The sequence below is a fragment of the Berghia stephanieae genome, chromosome 5 (genome assembly GCF_034508935.2).
Source record: "Berghia stephanieae isolate SIO BIC M18660-M18661 chromosome 5, UCSD_Bste_1.3, whole genome shotgun sequence".
NCBI classification, from domain to species: Eukaryota; Metazoa; Mollusca; class Gastropoda; order Nudibranchia; family Aeolidiidae; genus Berghia; species Berghia stephanieae.
The window spans coordinates 16,288,175-16,309,951 of record NC_088364.1 but is presented as its reverse complement, the minus strand read 5'-3'; the positions used below and the strand labels follow the sequence as shown (position 1 = coordinate 16,309,951).

Sequence of the window (21,777 nt, the reverse complement as noted above, 5' to 3'; positions counted from 1 at the left end):
CACAGGTGTGGAAATCTCGAAAACGCTCTTTTTCAGTGACATGGTATGACAGACATGAATGGCTCACAGTTAGTTTAGAAAAAAAAAAACAACGTTTCTTTTGTTTTTATTGTCTACTTTTTACAGATACAAACACGGACAAATCATGGACATCTATAGGATATAGTGACCTTAACCACTTCCATCGTATTTCTGGACCTCCTGAACGTTGTTTTAGCACCCCTAAAAGAGTGAAAAATTTCTTGCGAAATTCAATGAAACAGGAGCGGTTAAATTCGTTAATGATTCTGTCAATTCACAAAGCTGAAATAGATGCCATTCCAGATTTCAATAAACAAATTATAAAAAGATTTGCAGATTTTCTTTACAAGTACTAAAAGTAAGTAATTTCTGTCATAGGTTTCTTTTCTCTTTTGATTTACATTTATCACATATTGATTGCATTATCTACCAAATCCAATCCTTCAAATGGTGGATAAAGAATAATTACAAAGACCTTTTCACACCGGACTTGTTGTTTTCATGAATTATTTGTTTTTGTGAGTTTTGTCCACTCGTAGAAACCATCACCCCCCCCCCCCCTCCCCCCACCCTTCCAAAAAAGAGAGTTTTTAACATGTGCTCTCTCCTCTTAATCATGTTCACTGTTTTTTTTTTTTTTTCTTCTTCTAATCATGGCACTACCATATGCCGTCAATACGCCACGCCGCTGATAATAATAAATGGCATAATGCGATGACCCATATTCGTTTTAATATCAGCACGGTTATTGTTTTAGATTAGATAGGCTTGGTGGATATCATGGAGAAAGACGGTAAGTTGTTTTTTCTTTCCCTAGTGATTAGAGTAGATTGAGGTACGGCAAGTTTTGATTAATGGCGATTAGATGTTGCTGCTGCATCAGCTGATGATGATGATGATGATGGTGGTGTCAGAAATGGTTTTATTAGCCGATACGCCTATATAAAGTGATATAACCTTATTACCTCACTGTCACGTAAAATAGGGTCTCCGTGGATATCAATGTCGATCGTGGTGCTGAGGGTGATATGGTGATTGGGGTTGTATTTCAGTTGATTGTGATTGAGACAGCAATCGTAAGATATAAAAGAAACAATAAGTAAAAGAACGGTTGGGGAAGATGAAAAAAAGGAGAAAGTAGACGGTTAGGAAAAGGGAGGAGGAGAAAGCAGAAGAAAACTGAGGAGGAGGACGGAGAGGAGAGGAAGGAGGAGAAGAAGTAGAAGATAGATCTATACAGCAATGATAAGATATATTAAAAGAAACAGAATAAGCAGAAGAAAGGTTGTGGAAAGGGAGTAGAAGATGAAAAAGAGCAGGAAGTAGACGATGAGTAAAAAATGGGGAGGATGGAGAGGAGGGGGAAATGGATAAGAAGACGAAGAAGAAGACATAATCAAAATTAAATGACGACGTCGAAAACGAGAACCAGAGGGAGACTACTACTACTACTACTACTACTACTACTACTACTACTACTACTACTACTACTACTACTACTACTACTACTACTACTACTACTACTACTACAGAAGAGTGAGTGGAGCAGACACTTATGTTGGTAACAACAAGATATGAAGTGAGTAGAAAAGTGCCAGAAGACAATAGAGAATAAAAAATTTTTCCCGGCGGTGGTGGGGTTTGAACCTGCGACCTTATTGGTACGACAACTCCGCCTGGCAGGTGAGAGCGTGGCTCTACCGTCTGAGCTATCCACGAACACTAAAATATTCGTATCAAACCCAAGTCATATTTCTAAAGCCTTCTCTCACCCACTACTGGAGATCGCCGGCTCGTTCGCGCGCCACCATCGCGAAGTTATTTTTGACCAGCAGTTAAGCTTAATAGCCAATATTCTCAACACAAACACATAACATAGAAACGATTGAGACATTGAGTATGCTCCGGTGTATGGGGTGAATTTTTAATTCAGAAAAGTGAGTGGAGCAGGCACTTATGTTGGTAACAACAAGATATGAAGTGAGTATTTTTTTTAATTCTCTATTGTCTTCTGGCACTTTTCTACTCACTTCATATCTTGTTGTTACCAACATAAGTGCCTGCTCCACTCACTTTTCTGAATTAAAAAATTCACCCCATATACCGGAGCATACTCAATGTCTCAATCGTTTCTATGTTATGTGTTTGTGTTGAGAATATTGGATATTAAGCTTAACTGCTGGTCAAAAATAACTTCGCGATGGTGGCGCGCGAACGAGCCGGCGATCTCCAGTAGTGGGTGAGAGAAGGCTTTAGAAATATGACTTGGGTTTGATACGAATATTTTAGTGTTCGTGGATAGCTCAGACGGTAGAGCCACGCTCTCACCTGCCAGCGGAGTTGTCGTACCAATAAGGTCGCAGGTTCAAACCCCACCACCGCCGCGAAAAAATTTTTATTCTCTATTGTCTTCTGGCACTTTTTACTCACTTCATATCTTGTTGTACCAACATAAGTGCTGCTCACTCACTTTTCTGAATTAAAAAATTCACCCATATACCGGAGCATACTCAATGTCTCAATCGTTTCTATGTTATGTGTTTGTGTTGAGAATATTGGCTATTAAGCTTAACTGCTGGTCAAAAATAAACTTCGCGATGGTGGCGCGCGAACGAGCGGCGATCTCCAGTATGGGTGAGAGAAGGCTTTAGAAATATGACTTGGGTTGATACGAATATTTTAGTGTGTGTGATAGCTCAGACGGTAGAGCCACGCTCTCACCTTGCCAGGCGGATGTTGTCGTACCAATAAGGTCGCAGGTTCAAACCCCACCACCGCCGCGAAAATTTTTTTATTCTCTATTGTCTTCTGGCACTTTTCTACCCACTTCATATCTTGTTGTTACTACTACTACTACTACTACTACTACTACTACTATACTTCTACTACTACTACTACTACTACTACTACTACTACTACTATTACTACTACAACTACTACTAACTCTACTACTAAAACTGCTACTACTAACTACTACTAACTACTACTACTATACTACTACTACTACTACTACTACTACTACTACTACTACTACTACTACTATACTACTACTACTACTACTACTACTACTACTACTACTACTACTACTAGTACTACTACTACTACTACTACTACTACTACTACTATTATAGTCCATTTCGCAACTTTCGGATAATCGCAACATTTCCACAAGAAACGAAATGAATTCTATTTAAAAGTCACAGGTTAATTGCAACATACTTCGGTTAATCGTTTACAATTCGGTTACATTGTGACCAACGAGTTTGATGAAAGCGCATTGTCTCTCATCACGGTTAATCGCTTTGACATACAAGGGTTGAAAACAAAAGAATGTAAGTGAATCAAATCTGAATAAGATTCGACTTGCATCACAGCTGCTTTTTATTGACAAAATCAAAACAGGGCTACCAAATGTTTTTTTATTTCAACCGTATTGCTCAGGCTATCGTGGAATAAGATCAGTGTTTACCACAACTGGTTTGAGTTTACAATATATGTGTAAACTGTTGCAATAGTGGACTGGAAAGTCAGCTTTTAATTGCAATTTCAGTTAATCGCAACATTTTTGCTGATCCCAGGGTGTTGCGATTATCCGGAGTGGACTGTAGTAGTAGTAGTAGTAGTAGTAGTAGTAGTAGTAGTAGTAGTAGTAGTAGTAGTAGTAGTAGTAGGTAGTGTAGTAGTAGTAGTAGTAGTAGTAGTAGTAGTAGTAGTAGTAGTAGTAGTAGTAGTAGTAGTGGTGGTAGTAGTGGTGGTGGTGGTGGTGGTGGTGGTGGTACTTTTTCAGTTATATTACTTTTATCCAGCGCTTTTCACATTTTCTTCAATGCATAGGTCAAGCCAGTAACGAGAATGAATTATGCATTCAAGTTCGGGAGACTGGGAGGACTGATATCAAGACAAATGCCGAAGACACGTATGATGGACGAACTTACAACTTTGAGGAGGTCATCAACGCCATGGGTCCACCTGGCCGATATCAGATTCTACAATGTGTCCTGATGAGTGTTATCTATATACCTTGCGTCTTCATAATGATGAGCTTTGTCTTCATAGGTAAATTATCATAACATGCCCACCATTTTAAAGTATCTATACTATTCTACAACAAGACGCAAATAAAATCCATCTGATTTCGCTTTTTAATCAACTCTAAAATGCGGTTTATATCATGTGCGAGTCTCGTTATTATTAATTTCATCTCTAGTCATTCTTTTTTGATTATGTAAAATAAAATATTCAATGAGGCCGATCATACTGCCCATTCACTTTTAAAAATAAAGTATGCCATCTTGATATACGAATCATTTACAAAATAAACTAGACAGTTTTTATTTGCTATTATCTCACCTAAGAGAAAACATTTATTAGTACTTGGTATATATCTTAAAGTAGAAGATGCATTTTTTTTCTTTCTGTTGATGTATGGCATGCCTTTATTGACACAAGTGAGGAGCAGAAGCGAACCACCAAACATATCGGTACAAAAGTTACATGTTGTAAATGTGCACCAAAAATATATCAGCTATATTCATTTCGTATAAGCGTCGTCGCAACAAATGTTTCGCTTAGTAAGCTTGGTTTGCAGTGTCACAAAAGCGAAATTTGGCCAAAGCTGACCACTTTGCGCAAAGTTGCTTGACTGAGATGACACGTGAATACAAGGGGCCGTTTTCAGAACGCGGACTAGCGCTTAGTCCCTGACGTAATCAAGGACTTGAAAAAATCGGATTAAATGTGAGCTGACTAATTTTACGAAAGTCTCAGACTAAAATCACGGCACCTACGGACTAAGTTTGGCCAAGTTTTAATCATTTGCTGAGGCAGGACTACAACCTTAGTCTGAGACTAGTTACAAGGATTCATCATAGGGTCGATAAAATTGCAGCTATTTTTAGATTGAGAGAGCTTCGATTCGGAAGGAAAATATGTCGGTTACGAATGACAGGGGCAAAAAGTGTCCTATTGCTATTGACCTTGGTTTTAAAAAGAAAACTATTAAAAGAAGTGCAGATGGTTGAAAGAACACATTTTTGTGAGTAAAAACTATGAAAAAGGAATCTAATCGGCTTACGAGTTGCGAGTGAACGGATACTAGAAATCGAAATCGTCAAGGAACAAACAAACAAACAAACAAACAAACAAACAAACGATTAGAAAGTATAGTGGAGGTTATTCTGCTCGCATTGTGACTGATTGAAATAATATGAATCATCAGAACACACTTTCTGTTTTGTTTGTTTTTTAAATTTGTTTTTCTTTGCTTTTTTTGTTAGGGTTTTTTTATAATTGTTTATTTTTGTTTATTTGTTTTGTTTTTGTTTTTTTTTTGTAATTTTTTTTTGTTTTTGTTTTTTTTTTTTTTGGTTCAATTTGTTTGAGTTGCAATGAAAGTTTCATTTGAGGTGAATTCGAGTAAGAAACGGAACAAAATGTAATAATAATAAAATAATAATAATAATAATAATAATAATAATAATAATAATAATAATAATAATAATAATAATAATAATAATAATAATATAATAGTAATAGTAATAATAATAATATAATAATAATAATAATAATAATAATAATAATAATAATAATAATAATAATAATTATTATTATTATTATTATTATTATTATTATTATTATATATTATTATAATAATATATAATAAAATGATAATGATAATATATAATAATATATATATCATATAAAATATATAATAATAATAATAATAATAATAATATAATAATAATAATAATAATAATAATAATAATAATAATTAATAATAATAATAATAATAATAATAATAATAATAATAATAATAATAATAATAATAAATCTTTATTGTCCTAAAAAAAAGTGGCAATTTGTCATTTGGTTACATATCTGGTGTGTTGCTAATTTCCTATTTGGAAATCTTTCGCGTTGAAAGTATGAGGGCTGGTATCTTACCTGCCATCGTGTACTACAGAACGTGCTGTTACCAGCACGAAATAGCCAAATTAGTAACCGTCCTTACAACGCCCACTTCCAAGCAAGAGACTAGAAAACGTTCATGAAATTCGATTTTTTAGTCACTTGCTCCGCTTAGGCTTAAGACTGGCAAGTCATATATCAGACTAGTAAATAACTAAATCTAGTCCGCGTTCATGAAAACGAATGAGATCAGAGTATGTGGGACTGTATTTTTTGTTCAGGCAAATCCAGAGATTCCAGAGGCAAACCAATTTCGTGACTATCAACGTCGAGGTGAACGTTTCAAATCGAGGTTATGGATCTGTAATGGTATGGGTAGGAATAAGTGATGGCAGAAAAACTGGGCAAACATATATCAACCAAAGACTCAACTCAGACCTATACACCACTAATATTCTTGAACCAATGGTTAATCGGAATCAGAATAATCAAATGGTGATATTTCAGTTTGCACATTGGCATAATATTTCTGCGTTCCTAAAATGATTTAAATGTAAGAGTGATAAACCCGTGGCCAGCTGTGTCCCCTGACACGAATCCTATTTAACAAATGTTATGGGGAAAAAGCTAAAATGAACAAGAATGCTATACGAAATCCGATGAAATGTTCGACATACTTAATACAATTCTGAATGATATACGAGCAAAAATGGTCCTTCAGCTGACATCAATGACGCGAATAGCTGAGGTATTGATCAATTCTAACGGTGGACATATAAAATACTGAAGTGAGTTATGTGTGCTGATTCCAATGTCGTTGTGCTTAATTTTACAAATAAACAGCGCAATTTTTATAATTTATCACAAATACAAGAACAATGATAGCCAAATGATACCACAGGATACAATTTCATACCACTGCATCGCAAAACTGGTCGAGTAGGCGGGATTTATGCAATACATAAATAAAGAATCTGGAAAATTTAAGAAAAACAAGACGCAAGCTTCGAATCTTTTGCTATGACTATGACCTCAGAAATTAACGAAAAACACCGCATTGTTATTATTCATAGACCTCCTACATCACAAAAGAACAAATTTACGCCCTAGAAATAGGAAAGCTAACGCTACAACTCAATTTTTGATGAATTTGACACGCTCGCGTTAGAAATTATATTAGCATATCAGTGGAGAAATTCTTGTACTGGGCGATTTCAACAGTTATATGGATTGTATAGCAGACGGAACGTGTTTAAAATTAAAAGACATTCTTGAAATCAATATTTAATACAATATGTAAAGAACGGAACGCATAAGGCTGGAACATCTTACACTTAGTGATTGCCAGAAAAGATTACACAATAATTGACAACGTTTACGTTTGGATCATAAAATTTCAGATCATAACTTGATTGCTGTAAATCTAAAAATTGAATGCAAAACAACCTTAAAGAAAATGATCACACACCATTAAAAAAAATCACTAGACAAATTTCAAGAAACCATAAAGTTTTGGGATTTACTCACTTGATAGTTTTTATAATTTCATAAAATTGTAAAAACGTAAAATAATTCATTAAAAACTGTGTTAGATGAGCTAAGCCCATTCGTCGCGAAAGAAATTACTATCCGACCAAAAACACAACGATATTGTAATGAGATTCAAATACTGAATCACCAACTCAGATCTGGCGTCGATCCAAACTAGAAATTCATCATCGACTCCTTTTATGACTAAATAACCAACGGAACAAATTGATTTTATCTTTGTAAAAAAGAATATCTTTAAAATAAAAAAATGACAAGTACCAAACAAACCCACGCGCATTGCTCGTCACCATGAACAAACTGATTAAGAGAGTCTTATTGCTACCGCAAATCTGTTCTCTCTAACTTAAGATATAAAATATGAAGAATTCGAAATAAGTTGGACAAAGAGGAGGCAGTTGAAGCACTTGTGGAGGAAACTAGCACTCTTCCAGCCGGAGTATTATTCGACAAACTTGAGCCCGCCACTGAAACAATCACTGTCAGTTACTTAAACAATTCTGCTCCTGTTTACCTTCAAGAACTTATTCACTTTTATCAATCCAGTCGAAATTAAGGATCTGCTAATTTAAATACGCTAAGGAAAGCCCCAAAATATTTGGTTTTTCATGAGAAATCCTTTGACCTCCATGCCCCCCGATTGTGGAACTCCATCAGTATTGAAACAAAAACTAGTGAAAATCCGCTTAATTTAGACTCCTAGTATGAATTTTATTATAATATATATCCTATTATCATATCAATGTGGTTTTTAACTTGTGAGTTTTATATATTATGATATATATGATATATGATGTGTTGATGTAAAGCGCCAGTGAGCAATTTTGATTGGAATTAGGTGCAATATAAGTTCATATATTATATTATTAATATTGTTATTATGATTATTGTTATCATCATCATCATCATCATCATCATCATCATCATCATCATCATCATCATCATCATCATCATCATCATCATCATCATCATCATCATCATCATTATTATTATTAAAATAAATTATACACCAAAAGAAAACTATTTTTTGTCTAGTTTCCACACATAGATATGTCATTGTTTTGTTCACACCAGTGTCAAACTATTAGCGGAAACTTTTTTTAAAAGACTAGATATAGATATCAATCTAATCGACCTTTAATTTTTGAACTGTTTTTAGTTTGGTTGTAAAGTGGGTTTGTTAAAATTCAAAGGAAGACCTATTATTTAAACTTTGGAATGTTTTTGGTACTTCGTTTTAGGCTTTGAAATAGATTAGTTCATTCATTTGTTCATTAAAAATTTTGATCCTGAATTATATTTTTTTCTACAGGACTTGAGCCATCATTTTCCTGTACTGATGTGAACAAAACAACATTGCTTCAAGAATTCAATAACTTAAGTGATGAATCAACGTTGTACCAAGTTTCTTTCGAAGATTGCCAAATCCAAATCACATCCAACAAGTCAGGAAGCTTCAAACGCTTAAAACCCATTGTTTGTGAAAAAGGATACAGTTACAATGGTGGTAAAGACGTATCTATTATCACAGAATGGGTTTAGTCTGCGAATCCAGGGTATAGGTCAGATGGTGCAGTCGTCTATTGCTCTAGGGTGGTTTATCGGGATAACGATTTCCTCCATCTTTTCAGACAAATATGGTAGGAAGAGAACTTTGATTTTTGCTGTTGCTCTAAGCTCTATCACAGAACTTGGTTCTGCGTTTGTTCCAAACATTTATGTGATGATTGGGCTACGCTTTTTTTCTGGTCTGTTTGCATCTGGGATTGGTTCAATAATATGTGTTTTAGGTGCTGAGATGTTGGTATCTAAACATCGAGAATTATTTACTATCTATACTGGTTTTATATGGTCCTTCTTTTCGATGATACTGTGTGGCATCGGATATCTGTTCATTGGCGAGAGCTGGAGGCATTTACAGGTCTTGCTTGCACTGTGTTGTATGTCTCCTTTGCTACTTATTTATTTTGTGGACGAATCGGCATCTTGGTTGTATAGTCAGGGAAAATATGATCGGGCCACAGAGATTATAAAAAGAGTTTGTAGATTCAATGGTGTGAATTTTGATCGCATTAAAAAGGTTTGGGGTAGACTCTGCACTCAAGAAATGAAAAAACTAATCGACCAAAAGGCGGCAAAAGACTACAATGCTTTAGACATATTCCGAAACACCAAACTTCGTGAATACATTTTCATTTCATGGTTTACTGCTATGTCTATTGATCTTTCTTATTTCGGAATGTATTTAAGTGCATCAACTCTCTCTGGAAATATGTATCTTAACATTGCTCTCATGGCTATTTTGGAGTTTCCAGGAACTATCACAAGTTTTATTATGCTCAAGTATAAAGGAAGACGTTTTGTCATGATGTTCTTCCTGGCCATGGCAGCAATGTGTCTCGTTGCATCCACTGTTCTTGGATCTGCTGCTACTACGCACACACAGCACCTTGCCTATACATCTACAGCTTTTTTCTTACTTGGCAGACTTGCAATCGGCAACTGTTACACTGTAATTTTTTTATACATCCCAGAACTTTTCCCGACTACTCTTCGCTCGGCCGGCACAGGGATCAGTTTAAATGGAGCGTGCCTTGGAGGAATGATTGCCCCATACATGGTGCCACTACATACCTTGATACCGTGGGCACCTGGGACGTGCCTCATTGCTATCTTGACGGCTTCCACTCTTCTGTTGCTAAAACTGCCAGAAACCAAAGGGAAACAGTTGTCATCTACTATAGAAATATAACAACCCCCTAGTGAAATCATAAGTTGAAGTTTGCAATACAATATAAATACATATTGCTTTATATTAGGTGGTTACAAAAAATGAGACCTTTTTAAAACCATTTTATCTTTTAAACAATTCATCAATAGATTCATAAAAAGTATACACATGATAAACATACATCTTTTTAAAAGTTGTTTTTAAAAATTAATCACATTTAATTGGAAAAGCAAGGACGTGAGTGAAGTTTAAGTAAAAACATGCGAAAAGTTCAAATAACAAACGCAAAAGGATTTGTGTATTTTTTCACTCAAAAATTTAATGTGTTCCAAATGGTCAGTCGATCCCGCCGGATTACGTTCCTTTATCTTTTTTTTTATTATTGAAATCAGTTTTATAATCTCAATATCAGCGATCTGCAACCAACATTTTTTAATTCTTTCCTTTAGGGCCTCCTCAGTTAAACACATTTTCTTTTTCTGTTGCCGAATTCCAAACGCAATAATCCATTGGATTCGAGCCCGGTGATTGGAATGACTATTGTTCTTTTGAGATTGATTCAATGTTGTTCAATATTTTTTAAAACTTCTGTGAGTGTTTAATGGCATGGGAGATTAATCCACCTTGTTGTAATATATATTTTTTTTATAATTATTGGGTATAATGCCCAAGAGTTCAGCAGAAGTTAGCTATCTAAAAGGCTTGACTTAAAAATCAGCAAAAACCAAAGCTGTATATATTTCAATGGAATGAATTCTCGTCTTTCCCAGCGAAGAAACACTTACTATCAGCCACCATAATCTTCATAGAGAACTTATTTTTTCATGACTAAGACTTGATAAAGATTTGAATGAATGTTCCTTTTGTTGTTGCCATGAAAAACGCCTTTTGACGATTAAAAAAAATATGAAAAGATATTCTCTCAATATTTAATTTTTGCGGGTGTTTTTTGTGTTTGTTTTTTTTTTAATACCACCGTACCTATATTTTTCCATCAATTATAAAATATTGATAAACTTAAAGGCTTTCGGTGTGGTAGTCCTCATTTTAAATGCAAGCTAATGAGAGTATATTTCATGTAGAATGATATTCTCGATTTTTCATTTTTGCGGTCGGTTTTTTAAAAATTACAACCGTACCTGTATTTCAATTATTATGAAATTTTGTAATTCTTTCACCCTTGACTCAAATAAATATTTGGAAAGAGAGAATGTGTGTTTACATACATAGGAAGAAGTTGAAGAAAAGCATATTTTATGTTTAATTAACAGCTTATTTTACTAGATAGTTGAGCACTGTAATTTCATGTATGTAATGTGGTTTTTAGGGTGGAGGGAAAATTTTTATTTAAGAAAAAAAAATGATAATTTTCCAAACCACTTGGGCGTTTAACATACGTTGTCAACTCCTGCACTCACAGAATCGCCCTAATTAAATTTGCATTATATAAAGGTCTGCAAATCCTATGATTTCCCCGTTACATATTACATGAAACCATTAAAACAACAATGATTAATGGCTGGTATAGCTGACTAAGGATATAACCTTCACAATACAATAAGTAATGAATACATAAAAAGTTGCAGTCCCACTTATAATTGATAATAAAAGTGTCGGATTTATTCTTTTAATATTATTACATGTATTTACATATATTTAATGTTTATTTTACATCATGGGACACTAACAGAAATAAAACACAGTATTTTATTATTTTTGCGAGTCTTATCTTGTGGCAGCCAAGGTGATTAGTCGAACTGACCGTCCCTTATATCTTGAATGTAGGGGTGCGGCTTGATGCAAAGTTGTGAGGTTGGACTGCTCTTCCTATACTAGGAAGGGATTGAAATCTGGTTTGATATCATAAACGAAGTGGTTATTCAGTATCAGATACTGAATAGTGCTTTGCCACTATTCAGTATCCATAAGGAACTCTTTTTTATAGAGAGTGGTTATTCAGTATCAGATACTGAATAGTGCTTTGCCACTATTCAGTATCCATAAGGAACTCTTTTTTATAGAGAGAGTGAAAAGTGCGACAATCTCGGTTGAATGTAAATAAACTGCTGACCTACTTCCAGATCGAACACGTGCAGTAACTGACAGCCCGATTCAAAGTTGTAAAAATATTTTGATCGTAAATTTTAAATTTCTGCTATTGTGAAATTAACATAGTTCAAAATATCAAAGTAAGAGTGGCATTCAAATACATTTTTAAATGTCTAAATAGACATGATTAAATGTCACTAAATGTTCGGTGACACCATGGCTCGGTGGATATAAGCTGTCTGAGCTTATGGTTCGAGAGTTCAAATCCCGGCAGGGATAACTTTTTTTTTCGCCCAATATTATTAAAATTCCTTCTGTCTATTGATATTTTTTAAAATTTTGTTTTAGTAATTTTATTTGCTTGTAATATACTTTAATGTTGATATTATACTATTGTTATTATTATTATTATTATTATTATTATATATTATTATTATTATTATTATTATTATTATTATTATTATTATTGTTATTATTATTATTACTATTATTATTATTATTATTATTATTATTATTATTATTATTATTATTATTATTATTATTATTATTATTATCATTATTATTATTATTATTATATTATTATTATTATTATTATTATTATTATTATTATTATTATTATTATTATTATTTCTACTTACTTACTATTATTATTATTATTGTTGTTGTTGTAATCGTCATCATCATCATTATTATGATTATGATTATTATTTTTTTTAATCAAATAGTTGGAGTAATTTAATCAGTTATCGATTTATTACGAATATCTTTTATGTGTTATCATCTCGTTGTTGTTTTTCATTGATGTGCTCTTCTATTGTTTATTACTTTTTAAAATCTTGCTTTTTTTCTGTTTGTCACGTTTGTTGTTGTTGTTGTTGTTGATTGTTTGTTTGTTTGTTTTTTTTTTGTTTTTTTGGTCATCCACGACAAACCCGATTCATTATAAATATGTAGCCAGACTTTCTGCTATTTTTAATTAAGCGATGTAATTCCGTGAATTAATTGCCGTATTATATTAAAATTTACGTGATAATAATAATAATAATAATAATAATAATAATAATAATAATAATAATAATAATAATAATAATAATAATAATAATAATAATAATAATAATAATAATAATAATAATAAATGATAATAATAATAATAATAACAATAATAATAATAATAATAATAAATAATAATAATAATAATAATAATAATAATAATAATAATAATAATAATAATAATAATAATAATAATAATAATAATAATAATAATAATAATATTTAAATAGATACTGAATATTAGACTACAATTGACATCTATTTACTGAATACACGTGGTATTTTTAGGGGTGTTTCTTTTTTTACGAAACACGCCGAAACCCGACAAAGTTATGGGAAGTAGGCAGCAGTGGGGAGTGAACCTGGGACTGGGTTTCGTAAAAAAAAGCAATTACTTTTTTTACGGAACCCGACAATATCCGACAAAGTTATGGAAAGAAAGTAGGCAACAGTGGGGGAGTGAACCCGAGACCTAGGGAAGTGTACACTATTGGGGAGTAAACCTAAGTCTATGGTTTTTCGACTGGTTTTGGCGGGTTTCGTAAAAAAGTAATTGCTTCATTCTCGTCTGGTACACAACTCCCATAGTCCGGCTTCATTTCCCACTCGTATCCATCTTCCATAGTCCCAGGTTCATTTCCACTGTTATCCTTTTCTAACAGTCCCAGGTTCACTCCCAACCGGTGTGCACTTCCCTTCATTGCCCAATGGTGCCCACTTCCCATAACTTTTGACAATTTCTGTAGGTTTCGAAATAAAAGTACATTCTGAGCTCACTGTCCACTGGTATCAGCCTCTCGCAGTCCCAGGTTCAATCCTCATCGGTGTCCGAATCCCAGATTCACTCCCCACTGCTGCCTGCTTCCCATAACTTTGTCGGGTTTTGGCGGGTTTCGTAAAAAAAGTAATTCCCCGTCCCCCATGGTATTGCTTTTTTACAAAAACCAGAGTCCCAGGTTCACTCCCCTAAATCTCAGGATCACCCCCACTGTTGCCTACTTCAATAACTTGGTCGGATATTGCCAGGTATCGTCGGGTTTCGTAAAAACGTAATTGCTTTTATATGAAACTCGCTGAAACCCGCCGAAAACCAGAGTCTCAAGTTCACTCCCTACTGGTGTGCACTTCCATGAATCTCAAGTTAACCCCCCAATGTTGCCTACCTCCCATAACTTTGTCGGATATTGCCGGGTTTGGTAAAATAGCAATTGCTTTTATATGAAACTCGCTGAAACCCGCTGAAAACCATAGTCTCAGATTCACTCCCCACTGGTGTACACTTCCCTGAGTCTCAGGTTCACTCCCCACTGTTGCCTACTTCCCACAACTTTGTCGGATATTGCCAGGTGTCGTCGGGTTTCGTAAAAAAGTAATTGCTTTTATGTGAAACTCGCTGAAACCTGCCAAAAAACCATAGTCTCAGGTTCACTCCCCACTGGTGTACACTTCCCTGAGTCTCAGGTTCACTCCCCACTGTTGCCTACTTCCCACAACTTTGTCGGATATTGCCGGGTTTCGTAAAAAAGTAATTGCTTTTATGTGAAACTCGCTAAAACCCGCCGAAAACCAGAGTCTCAGGTTCACTCCCCACTGGTGTACACTTCCCTGAGTCTCGGGTTCACTCCCCATTATTTGCCTACTTTCCATAACTTTGCCCCATTTTGTTGGGATTTGGCGCATTTCGTAAACAAAAAGTAATTGCTTTTTTTTTTCAAAACATGCCAAAACCCAGTCCCAGGTTCACTCCCCACTAGTGTACACTTCCCCGAATCTCAGGTTCACTCCCCACTGTTGCCTACTACCCATAACTTTCCCGGATAGTGCCAGGTTTCGTCGGGTTTCGTAAAAAAGGAATTGCTTTTATATGAAATTAGCTGAGGTCCGCCGAAAACCATAGTCTCAGGTTCACTCCCCACTGGTGTACACTTCACTGTCTCAGGTTCAGTCCCCACGCTTTGCCTACTTTCCACAACTTTGCCGCATATTGTCGGGTTTCGTAAAAAAAAGTAACCCCCCCCCCCCCCCCCCCAATTTTGTTATTGCTGTTTTAAAAACCCAGAGTCCCAGGTTCACTCCCCACTGGTGTACACTTCCCTGAATCTCAGGTTCATCCCCTCCTCTCCCTCCCCCCTTACACACACACACACACACACACACACACACACACATACGCTGCTGCCTACCTCCCACAACTTTGTCGGATATTGTCAGGTGTCGTCGGGTTTCGTAAAAAAGTAATTCCTTTTTATTACGAAACCCGCCGAAACCCAGTCCCAGGTTCATTCCCCACAGGGGTACACTTCTCTGAGTCCCAGGTTCACTCCGACAGCTGCCCTCTTCCCACAACTTTGTCAGGTTTCGGAAAAAAAACACGCCGTATTATAGTTTTACTATTCAGTGTCAGATACTGAATAGTACAAAACCACTATTCAGTATCAGATACTGAATAGTGCTAGCCTATAATAAATAAGGCCGTCAGATTTCTCCTTGTAAAACGTCCTTGGCCTGTCTGCCGGACTTGTGTGTCCTCAGACAGTGTTAAATATAGGGTTTTAAGTCAGACCTAATAACATGTTCAAAATGTTACAAAGAGCAAAACCAGCCTAATAATTCAATAAAATAGTCTAACACTTGAACGTTATAAGTATAGACTCAATAATATTTTAAGTAACATAATTACATTGCTAACGCCCAGATAGCATGAAGTAAACAAATGATAGTGATAGGTACTCCAGCTTCATGAATTACCAGACTGCACTAAATAAACAAAATTAGCTAAACCAGGATTGTGAGGTAAAAGTATGCAGAAATAGTTGTTGATCCAGTCTGTAGATCAGAAAGAAAATTTTACAAATTGAATCAGTGTATTCCACTCATCCCTTATTTTGAATATCACACCACTGATGGATAAAAACACGTCCGTTCTTGTAAGATATTTTTATGGAAGAGAATGGCTCGTTGCCAGGTGCGTATTTTATAAGGTACACCGACCTGGGTTTCATTCCCATGGTCTTTGTTTTGAAGAGATGGTGGTGGGGGTCGTGTCTTCCAGATGTCTAACCCTTAATTTTTCCATTATCCGGTATTGGCTGAGTGTGAGCGACATGCGTGTTTATTCTTGTATTAAGCTATCTAAACCATAAATTATGATGGTAATTTAATAAAGGATTCATGTGTTTTTTGTGAAATTTCTTCTTTTCGTCAATAATTTCATATCTCATTATCATGGCACTTTGTGTGCTGTTACAAATTACAATGAGGTGTAAAAAATTTGATCACACTGTACTCAAAAGCTGAAAACAAGGATTTGGTAGGCTTTTTTAAAATGTGATATCTCGGCCATCAAACAACCCTCATTAAAACAAACGGGTACAAATAGAGATACGATGTTTGTCTTTTAGACAGACACGGTTTGAATTTTATATAATAATATGTCAGGTTTTTTCCTTGCTGTAAAGTTTTAAAACGGCATTTTTCTACCGTTAATCCTCATTATTTAAACGGAGTGGCTATTCGTCAGTACTGACCATCAGGCGCTGGCACATGCTGGTCAGTACTGACGAACAGGCACCAGCGACAGGGGGGTTAGTACTGACTAATAGGTAATGGTGCCTACTGTTCAGTTCTGACTTGGCCACGGGCGTTGACGCCTGTACTGATGGTACCAAAATTTGGAAAAATGCCATTTTTTAAAATAACCTGCTCTACGACAAATAAATCCGCATTTCCTGTCCCATACTAGTCTATAGGCGTGTCTGGCCAAAAGGAAAACAATTTATTACGTATTTATTTCCTGGTCCACGATTTAAAATATGCCGCTTGAGAGCGCTGTAATCACTGCATGGAAATTGTCCTAAAATCGAATATTGGTAATTCATGGATTGCTTCCCTTGATTCAGTGATTCTATAATCTTCTCTTACTCCTTGGTTTTCTCTTCTCCTCTATAATGATGGTGATGATAATGATGATGATGATGATGAGGATGATGATGGTGATCAACATAATCATCATTATCATCATCCTCAGCACCACCACCACCACCATGCCACCAGCAGCAGCACCACAACCACCAACACCACCACTATCATCACCATCAGCCTCATCACCACCATCATCATCATCATCATCATCATGTCTCGCCCTTCACTGCGCTAGCGGCAAGTCGATTTAAATTACCCTCATCTTGGTAAAAAAAAAAACCTCTCAAACCTTGGACTTCGCGATTATTATTATTATTATTATTTTATTATTATTATTATTATTATTATTATATATTATTATTATTATTTATTATTATATATTATATATATCATCATCATCATCATCATTCATCATATCATCATATATTATTATTATATATTAATTATATATATATTATTATTATTATTATCATATATTATCATCATCATCATCATCATCATCATCATCATCATCATCATCATCATCATCATTTTTATTATTATTATTATTATTATTATTATTATTATTTTTATTGTATTATTACAAGTTCAGGGGGTAGAGCGACTTAAAAACAGGGAGGAATTAGTTTGTGGAGCCACGGTACCAAGGGAAATAATCCACGAAATACTATTATTCGATCTCAGGACTAATTTAATGCACTGGTTACAGCGACCTCTTGCGGCGTATTTTAAATCGTGCTCCAGAGAAGAAAATACGCAATGAATTGGAGTCTTTTTGGGCAGACACGCATAAATAGGACCAACGCTCACGACACTATAGGTTTATGCCTTAAAAACCAATGAGAAGTGAATAAAACTCGAAGGCTTTAGATCAGAAATGATCATAAAAACCTAGCGAATCTGGGGTAAAGCTGTAGAAGCTGTTTAATAATGCCCTATACTTGTAGTTTTGATATTCCATACTTCAGAATGCATATTTAATCTCTGACGCATGATTTTAAAACGTACAAAAATAGTTTAATGTACACTTCCGAATGAATTGTATCCAAAAGCAGTCGGTCTGGAATTTCATTAATTACTTCCCTTGATCCAATTGCAACATAACAATCCGTGTTTTTCTGTACTACTACTACTACTACTACTACTACTACTACTACTACTACTACTGCTGCTGCTGCTGCTGCTACTACTACTACTATTACAACTACTACTACTACTACACTACTACTACTACTACTACTACTACTACTACTACTACTACTACTAATACTACTACTTCTACAACAACTAGTACTACTACTACTACTACTACTACTACTACTACCACTACTACTACTACTACTACTACTACAACTACTGATTAACATCAACTCCATATTGACGTAATTAAATTTATCTCCTTGTTTAACAGATCACAGACTCTACATTATTATAGCACAACACATTTTGTCCCCAATACCTCACCTACAAAATATAAATCTTTTGGGCTTTGTGATCAGCGATAACATGGCGCTTGGCTTACTATCTGTATATACGAGGGTTTAAATCTGGCGGTACTCATTTTACTTCCTACCCACTATACCTACTGCCATGTAGGGCAGCAACGAAAGAACTACATCTTTCCCTGTCCGTGGTCATCGTCATCAGGGAGCTCCAGGTCCTCCAATCTCTCATTTCTCCCTCCACTGGTCTGGCTTTTGGCGGTACATAATTGAGTCCTTGAAAAAGGCTCTTTACTCATATTTTTTTCCACCGTTCTCATGTGTAAAATTCTTCATTGTGGATATGTGAGTCCAGGAGAAGGCAGGCCTTGTCTGGACGCCGGGTTGGATCGTTCTTAGTCTGACGTTTCACCACCAGCTGTTCCAGCATGATTGTTTCTGGGCTGGCATCACCTTCAGGATCATGAAGGAACTCAAGCTCCTGCACGACGACAACGTGATGATCTTCTTCCTGTTCCAGACTCTCGGGAAGTGTATGTAAATGTAACCAAGTTTCAGTTAGAAGCAGAATGTATATACCGGAGGATTACGGGAAGTAAAAGAGATTATGCTCTTTGATTGGCGGCCATGATTTATTTAGAAAATAAGATGCCATGACCCTGAGACCAGAATACCAATTACACAAGTTTGGTACCCATTGAGATTGAAACCAGTTTTTTTTTCTCACATGTTTGTTTGTTGTTTGTTGCTTTAGGTCTCTTCCAACACAATTGAGGTTATATGAGAGACCGCTGAAACAAAAAAAACAAGCAATCTAACAAAAATAGTACAAATTACAAATGTAAATCAAAATCATAACCTAAAGATATCATAAGCTAAATTATAAATAACCAAGAACAAACAGGCAGAAGATTTACAGAAAAAAAAATATCCCCTGTCAAAAATACAATCACAAACCAAAGAAGCAGGATAGGCTAGTAAAGAGAAGAAGAAACGACATCACTATCGGATCGTACACCCATGCGAACATCATAGGTATATGATTCATGATGGTGTAGTTATGGTGATGATGAAGAGATCATATTATGATGATATATTATCTTAAATCTATTGTTGGTGAGGGAACACAATGATTGTGAAATGGTCATGCTGTAATGGAAGTTGTTTTTGTTTTGAGTCAATCAAATCAACGCGTAGCCTTCATTAACTTATTGATGGAACGAAATTGACGCCACTCAGCTCTTTGTTATTGTTTTTAGCCAGCCATTTTTATGAGTACTACTCACAAAATTCTATCAATCTCAATCAGACTATAACACATGGTTTTGTGTGTTGGTACAATATATCCGGCTGACGGATGTTGTGAGCACTTTACCTTGACGCACACCATCGATATAATCTGACACTAGGACTGCGATTACGTTTAAGCGATGAATGATAAAGTGGCAGAGATGAAATATATGAAGACGTGGAAACGTCATCGCATTAATTCAATCAATCCTAATACAAATCGGAAGTGCCCATCCGCGTCTTATAGTCCCGTGTTACTATTACGATTTTAAAAGCCGCACTTTAAAACTGCGTTCACAAGTTTTGTTATTTTCAGTATATTCTTATAATAATGATAAATAAATCAAATAAAATTCCCTTTATTCATGGAAAATTTGTATCTAGGGTCTATACCAAGGGAAGGCTGAAATAACCCAGGCATCAGCCGCAGTGCAGCGCCGCATGTCGAGCTAGGGTGAGGTGACTTGCTCAAGGCCACACAGCGCAGCGGCGGTTGATGCCTGGGTTATTTCAGCCTTCCCTTGGTATAGACCCTAGACCGTAGCGCTGAGCCACGCTGCCCAAAAATGGAATAATCTATTCGTTATCAAGTTTCTCCTCCTTTCCGTTATTTATTATAATTTTTTTTTTTTTTTTTTTTGCATGACAAAAAAAATAATTTTAAAAAGGAACTGTGTTTTCAAATATCGTCTATACTTACCTTAAACGCAACCGACGACATTGATACTGTGCCTATTATAGGAATTATCAGAAATGGACAGGCATATAATTTATGGCAATTCAAAGGCTTAATGAAATCATTTACAACGTTTTATTTACTCTCGGAAAGTCTTGATTGAGAGTTGTTCGAAATCGGGCGCTTGTTGCCAGATAGCCATTGGCCTAGCCAATTTGGCCAAAATTGGCCACACAGAGAATAATGTTTCTCCAATTAATTTAAAATTAACATTTATATCTATTTTAAATTACTCCGTTAGAATTTTTGTGATTAACAAAACCCATGAGTTTTTTAAAGGAGATCAGAGTTTTAGTATTGTTTGCTAAAGTAAGGTTATGTTTGGTCACTTTTCACATCGGAAAAAAATAAAACTGTGCGAGTACGTAGCTACAAAGCAGTCCTTAACCTCTCTCTCTCTCTCTCTCTCTCTCTCTCTCTCTCTCCCACTCCCGCCCAGCCCCCCCCCCCCCTCCCCTCTCTCTCTCTCTCTCTGACGCTCCCTCACAGTAAGTTTGATAAATCGGTTTCGAGAATTGAGATCTATTTCAGGCGCCCGGTTTCGAACAACTCTCAATCAAGATTTTCCAGGAGTAAATAAAACGCTGTAAATGATATTAATCAGCCGTTGAATTGACTTAAATTATGCCTGTCCATTTCTGATAATAATAAGGTCATTATCAATGTCGTCAGTATCGGTTAAGGTAAGTATAGACGATATTTGGTCCTTTTTAAATATTTTTAATTCCGGTGGACTGAATACACAGCTGTGTCTTCAGTCCACTGGTGGACTAAAAACACAGTTCCAACAAAAAATTTTAAAAAACATCTCATCAATAGAATGGACAAAGTATTATAAAAGAATCGTAAATATAATGATATAACATATTTTCCTCTATTTTTCTTCAATTTAAGCAATAACGAAAAAAACAAACAAAACAAAAATTTAAAAAACCCAAAGAAATAGAATGGACAGCATAAAATAAAAAAGAATCTTTGGTGGCTTGAAACAACGGCATCTAACGCGTTAGAAATCAAACTTATCCAAGTGACCAAGTGTTACTGAGTGTCATCGGATAAGTTGGCCTGGGATTTTAATTGTT

The 21,777-nt window shown here is 35.3% G+C and overlaps 2 protein-coding genes across 2 annotated transcripts; both read left to right on the top strand.

The window, feature by feature from the left end:
* The first annotated feature begins 768 nt into the window (after positions 1 to 768).
* LOC144972488 (uncharacterized) lies at positions 769 to 11,835 on the top strand. Its single transcript, XM_078913764.1, has 3 exons — positions 769 to 814; positions 3,856 to 4,077; positions 8,789 to 11,835. Exons 1-3 carry the CDS (start codon positions 802 to 804, stop codon positions 9,016 to 9,018), a joined length of 465 nt encoding a protein of 154 aa, XP_078769890.1. The 5' UTR covers positions 769 to 801; the 3' UTR covers positions 9,019 to 11,835.
* On the top strand, positions 9,341 to 10,228 carry LOC144973865 (organic cation/carnitine transporter 2-like). Its single transcript, XM_078916754.1, has one exon. The coding sequence runs from the start codon at positions 9,341 to 9,343 to the stop codon at positions 10,226 to 10,228; it is 888 nt and encodes a 295-aa protein (XP_078772880.1).
* Positions 11,836 to 21,777: the final 9,942 nt, after the last annotated feature.